The 6,230-nt window shown below is 60.3% G+C and overlaps 1 protein-coding gene across 4 annotated transcripts in view; it reads left to right on the forward strand.

Annotated features, from left to right (window-relative positions):
- NACC2 (NACC family member 2) overlaps positions 1–5,990 on the forward strand; it is an 81,333-nt gene extending 75,343 nt beyond the window's left edge. For all 4 annotated transcript variants that reach the window (XM_027966196.2, XM_042245469.2, XM_042245471.1 and 1 more), the window contains exon 6: positions 995–5,990. In XM_027966196.2, the coding sequence (XP_027821997.1) occupies positions 995–1,500 (506 nt within the window). In that variant the 3' untranslated portion in view covers positions 1,501–5,990. The remainder of the gene's footprint in view (positions 1–994) is intronic.
- The last annotated feature ends 240 nt before the right edge of the window (positions 5,991–6,230 follow it).

Genomic DNA, 6,230 nt, shown 5'->3' on the forward strand with positions numbered 1-6,230 from the left:
GTTCTTGGTAGGTTTCCAAGCGTGATGAATTCAGCTGTGAAACTATTTTAATATGTGAAATAGATCTAATTTTCCTTTTTGAACAAAACCCCTTATTTACATTTGGGGGTTATTTTGAGCCTTTGCCATCTGCTAGGCCTGCTTCTGCCTCCCGCTCCTGGGTGCGTGGGGGCGGAACCGGGTCCATCTTGGTGGCAGACCGCCGCCCCCCCATCCCCGAAACCCCCTACCCACCCACTCACCCCTGCCCTGGGACAGGGAAGAAGCCACCCATGCTCGGCCCAGGCCAGACCAGCCGATCCCGTCTTCCAGAAACACTGTCTTAGTTTTCTTGCTTAAAAGAATCTCTCCCATGAGGCTAATTCTGTTTAGAGCAAAGAGGGGCCTTTGCAGCCCATAATTGCATCCCAGAGCATGCAGTGCTGGCAGGGCTCTGAGAGGAGGCATGTGGGGTGGGGCTGGCCCGCCCCGCAGCGGGGCTCACAGTGGCGGGGGGCTCACTCTGGGGGACCCACCTCTGAGTTCCCTGCTGTTTGTGGAGAGCTGGGTCTCCTGGCTTCTGGAGCAGAAAGGAGGAGAGGGCAGGTTGTTACTGTCAAACACGATGCTGCTGAAAGCAGGCATGAGCCAGTCCCCTCATCACTCCTTGCCGGCCCTTCAGTCCATCTCGGGCCCAGAGAGACCCACCCCACCCCACCCCACCCCCAGAGGAGTGGGACGGGGCCTCCAGCAGGGAGAAGGGTGACTGACCGCTGGTCTTCAAACTGCCCCAGGAGAGGCCTGAGTGGCCATGTAGCCTCCTTTGCTGGAGGGACAGGGTGGAGGAGGATACGCCCCCTCCACTGGCCCCAGAGTGGCTGCTCCAGCCCAGAGCACCGCCCCCACCCCCAAGGCGGGTCTCAGGCCACGACCCCTGTGGAGGCGGAGGGTGGGGCCCTGGGATTCCTGCGGGTGGGTGGCCGCTCACGCCTGCTCCTACGCCCTGTCCGTGCAGTGTACTGTCAGAACTTCGCCCCCAGCTTCAAGGAGAGCGAGATGAACGTCATCGCCGCGGACATGTGTACCAACGCCCGCCGCGTGCGCAAGCGCTGGCTGCCCAAGATCAAGTCCATGCTGCCCGAGGGCGTGGAGATGTACCGCACGGTCATGGGTTCCTCGGCGGCCAGCGCGCCCCTGGACCCCGAGTTCCCGCCCGCCGCCGCGCAGGTGTTCGAGCAGCGCATCTACGCCGAGCGGCGGGGCGAGGCCGCCGCCATCGTGGCCCTGAGAACTGACGCCGTGAGCGTCGACCTGGCCGCCTCCGCCAACCCCGCCTTCGAGGCCGGCGAGGAGGCCGACGGGGCCGGCTCGGTCATCCAGGAGGTGGCCGCGCCCGAGCCGCTGCCCGCCGACGGCCAGAGCCCCCCGCAGCCCTTCGAGCAGGGCAGCGCCAGCAGCAGCCGGCCCGCCACGCCGGCCCCGGGGAGGAGACCGGAAGGCCCGTACGCAGGGCCCTTGTAGGGAGGAGCCCCAGGCGGACCGGCGCCCAGGCGGGTACGGAAGCTGCTTGCATGCGTTACTAATACAGACAAATGTGATCAAGCCACTTACCTACTGAACTGCTACTGTTGCCTGAAAAAAATGTGATTTTTATTCTGCTTGTATTTAAAATTTATGAAGGAAACAAATGCATTCGTTATACTGTAAAACGATTAGGCCACTGGCGACCTAGTTGCGAGAAGGGTCCCAGGGGCTCCTTTTTGATATTTGAGAGGTTAGTCTCCAAGTTGTAGCTCCCCCTCTCCTGCGTGGGGAGGGGGCGAGAGGCCCCCAGGCCCCGGTGCCTGGCTCTGCTGGCCTCCCACCCCACCGCCCCTCGCTCCCCCTGCCCGGGATGAGGCCGGGGGCCTGTGGGGCGGGAACACGCGCTTTGGGGTCCTTGGTCCTCACCCCTGGGGATGGGGACCCACCCCCACCCCTCTGGGGCCACGGGCCAAGGCTGGGCCCCCAGGGGCCAAATCCTTGTTTTACCTTCTTCCTGAGACTCGGGGGTCAGGCCTGCCAGGTCCGCCGTGTGTATGGGGTGTGGGTGTGTGTGTGCAGAGCGTGTGTGTGTGTGTGTGTGTGTGAGCGTGTGCAAGGGCGGTGGCGACGGCTTGGCGGTGGGCCGTGCTAGTCCGTGTGTGTGAGAGGAAGTGATCTTGGCTGTGTCTGCTCTCCTGCCCCGCACCCGGGGGGTCCGCCTGACCCCCGTGGCTCCACGGACCCTCAGCCCACCTGGGACCCAGGGCCCAGGCCGCCCAGCACCCCCTGGTTCCCGCCTGGCCCCGTCCGCCTGGCCGCCCACCGCCCCGTGGGGTGGGGCCACCACCCCTGGTGCAGCCCACGCAGCCCTCAGCCACGTTGGGTTTATGTTCGCTTGTTTATTCGTTTTCATCGTAATTCAGATCTATTTCATATTTGGTTTGGAAACTTTCAGCCCCAAAAGAGCAAAAAAAAATTGAGAGGCTGGGGTGTCCCTGCCCCGACCCACTACGGCTCTGGGGGGTCCGTGTCCCAGACCCCAGGCTGGGCCCCACTCACCCCTGTGGAAGGGCAGCCAGGGTGAACAGGAAGGGAACTGGGGGCCAGGCGGGCACTGGGCTCCCGACATGTGTGTGGAGCCCCAGGGTGCGCGGGCCTCAGGCTGTGGGTAGGTGGGCACTGGGCACAGGCCTGAGCAGAGGCGGTTTGCAGGCGCAGAGGTTCTGGAATGCGTCAGGGCAGGGGGTGTTGATGGGGGTCAGGGGGCAAGGGCTTTGTTGGTTTGAGGCTGGAAAGCTCACTGTGAAGTTTCATTGCTGTTTGAGGGAAGGGGCACATGCTGTCCCAAGTGCTCCCATCCACATGCCAAGGGGCCGCCCCCCCATCCAGTCCCAGGTGGCCCCCAGGCATGGCCAGAGGCCCCCCACCCCAGCCCTACTCCCTGCACTCTACCTTCCCTTCCCCCCGACCCCTGCCAGGCAGGTGTGACCCACCCCCGCCGCCAACCCACAAAGCTGAGCCACCCCCAGCCTCTTGCAGGTCCCAGCTGGGAGGGGGGCATCGTGGGAGGGGGGCTTCAGCACTGACCCCCACCCCCCCAGGCTCCTCATCCTGCTGACTGCCGCGCTTCCTCGTGGAGGGCCCTTGGAGGAGACCTTGGTGGTGGGGGGGCGAGGGGTGCTTCTTCCAGCTAGGCCAGACATGTGGCCTGCCCTCTGCAGAGGTCTGATGGCCACGGGCTGGGCTAGGAGGACCCTGGGTGGGCACATGGGAGCTGACCTCAGCCCCTTCACCTGCCTGTCCCTGCCCCAGGGGCTGCGGCTCCTTCCTGCTGGGGCTTCAGGCCTCTTCCGTCTCAGGCCCAGGGGGGCGAGCTGGCACAGCCCAGGGCCCACAGCCCACCAGGGACCAGGACCAAGTCCTCCTGGAGTTGGGAGGAGGCCACAGCCCCTAGGTGGGGGTGGGGGTGGGGGTGGGTGAGGTGGACCCCACCAGCTCCCCTGTGGAGCCCCCCTCATCGGGGCCGACACCCCATGTTTGCACTTTTATCCGACTAGCCCCTGGGGACCCTCGGGGGCTGGCTGCCCACCCTGGCTGTGGACAGAAGGGCTTTGCTCTCTCCTCTTGACCCCCACTCCAACGTGGGCCCAGCGGCCTTCCCCGGCCCCGAGGCCAGGACAGGGAGGGGCGCCGGCCTCCCAGAGACGGCCTGACTGCGCTGCTCAGGCCAGCACAATGTCCCATGACCTCTGTCCTTTAATTGTTTATAGTTGCCGTCTGTTTCGTTGTTCTGGGTAAGGAAGGCTAGAGCTGCAGGTGAAACTTTAATAAGAATCTAATGTGAATGGCTGCTGAACTCTTCCTGCGCTCCGGACGGGCCAGGCCGAGCGTTTTGCACTAATGTGTCCCGCGGTGGTGGACGTGGGGCGGAGCGTTTGCAGACGGGCGTGGCTGATGATTGTATCTGCCGGGGTGCTCCCCCCTCTGCCGTGTCCGGAATGTTCCGCGGGGCGGGCGGCGGCGGCGGCGGGCCTGGGCTCAGGGGGGCCTTCCAGAGTGCCTTAGCATCTTTTGATCATTTTTCCCAAGGAAAACCAATTAGGAGAACCAGACCCTCCCCTCCTCTGTTTACAAGATGACTAATTCCTGTCCCCTGAGCGTGACCCTCCACACCCGACCCCTGTAGACCGAGAGACAAGCCACTCAGTATTTATGAGATAACCGCACCTTTATCCCTAAGCTTGACTATTAGCAATACGCATATACTACATAGAGTCTACATAGAGCTAAGTCTATCAGCGCCTTTCGGAGAGAGAAGGACTGGGCCAGTCCCAGCGGCTGTGGCGGGCGGCCCGCCTGGGCTCCGCGGCCGCCCCCCATCCCTGCCCTCCCCGGCGGCCGGGCTGGGCCCCGGGAGGCAGTTGGGACGAGTGCAGAGGTCCAGGAGAAGGGACCGCAATGTGACAGATACTGTGAGCTTGGTGGGGCTGCCTGCCCGCCCGCCCGGCCGGCCGGTGGCCTCCGTACTTGAAACCTGTCTTGCTTTCTGCACTGTCTGGTCTCACCCAGAGTTCTCTGTGGTTGCTTAACCTTGCACTTGATGCGATCGTCTTACCCTGCCCTTGAATGTGGACCAGAGGCAAGGGGAGAGGCCTCTGGGCGTGCGGCCTGCGGCCCCAAAACCACTGTCCGGGTGCTGGGGCCCCGGGAGCCGGGCGTGTTTCTCCTCCATGAAAACTCATTCCTCGGCGGCCTTTCTGCTGGGAGGAAGGAGGAAAGCAGGGGCTCAGCCTGGGAGCGGCCTGCTCGGTTCCGGCCCTGACTCTGTCCCCATGTGATGGCTGGAACCTCCCAGCGTGGGCTGGGTGCATGCCACCCCCCTGCCGTGGATGGCTTAGATTCCCCTCCACCGGGTTATCTTTATGGAAATACTCTGCTGCAAGTCAAAAAAGGCCTATGGCCCATTAACCATCTGAAAACTCAGAGAAAACCTCTGCCTGCCTCTCTGCCAGCAGTAAATCCTAAACGCAGAATTGAGAGCTCAGAGCCGTCTTGAGCTTTAACTACTGTTTCTGAATGTTTCTGCCGCATACATTTGTGTTTATGTCAGCCAGCCAGCTCCGGGCGTGTCACCCGCCAGCGGCCAGAGGCCATGGCGGGGTGGGGGGGTGCAAGGTGTTTCTAACCTGGCAAGGGTTTTTGGTTTTTGTTTGTTTGTTTTGTTCTGTTTCTTTGAGAAAAACAAAAAGGAATCTGACGCAGCGCCCATCTAAAGCATTCAGGTTGGACAGCCCGCTTGGATTCTGATCGATGCTTCTTCGTTAGCGTTTCGCACATGGTTGTCATTTTTATGTCAAAAGAAGCCAAAACTTGCAATACTATTTTTAGCAGACAAAAAATAATAAAAACTAAATATAAACCATATAAATATTTTTGACTTGAACATTTGAATGGCATTGGGTGCAAATAGACCATTCATCCTTTGGACGGACTGTTTTGGGGAAAGAAAAGAGACTTTTGAAAAGGAGACGGTTGTTGTTAAAGAGTCCGTGGAGGGGTTAAGTAGTACTGTAACTCACGACTGTTAAAAATCAATAAATAAATTGTCCTGTGCTGTATAGGAGGCCTGTTTCACAGTAACACTGAGTTCCATTTCAGCCTCAGAAGAGACTGGCTTTTTTTTTTTCTTCTTGTTTTTTTTTTTTTTTTAAATAAGGAGGAAACCTCTGTTTGTTCCTCCTGCGCCTCCCTCTCTTTCGTGCTGCTACTTGGCAGAATTCAGACTGTTGCTTTTTCACCACGGCTGACACCCTATCATAACTCAGAGGACACAACGTCCACCAGCGACCAGGAACCAGAAGGCTTGCAGTGTGCTCAGAGCCGATTCCGGAAGTGGAAATCCGTTACAAACAAAAGGATGTGATCGTTCATTGTAAAGCGCTTTGTAAAATTCACATTTACAGAATAATAAAGTCAGTTCAAACCCAGGTTGCCTGCACTTGGCTCCTCTGTGGGGTTGGGAGAAGCTAGGGAGGGCATGGGTTTGTTGGAGGTGGGGCAATCAACCGTCCCAGGAGGGGCACCCTCAGGACCCGGGAGCCCTGGGTGGGAGAAGGGGCCATCCCCAGGCTCGCTGCCCATTGTCCACACCTGGTCCGCTCACCTCTCCCTGCCCCCAGTTTCTTAGACGGGAAGGGGGCTGGTAGGTAGGATGTCGGTGGCGGGGA

Source organism: Ovis aries, chromosome 3 (genome assembly GCF_016772045.2).
Source record: "Ovis aries strain OAR_USU_Benz2616 breed Rambouillet chromosome 3, ARS-UI_Ramb_v3.0, whole genome shotgun sequence".
Taxonomy (NCBI): Eukaryota; Metazoa; Chordata; class Mammalia; order Artiodactyla; family Bovidae; genus Ovis; species Ovis aries.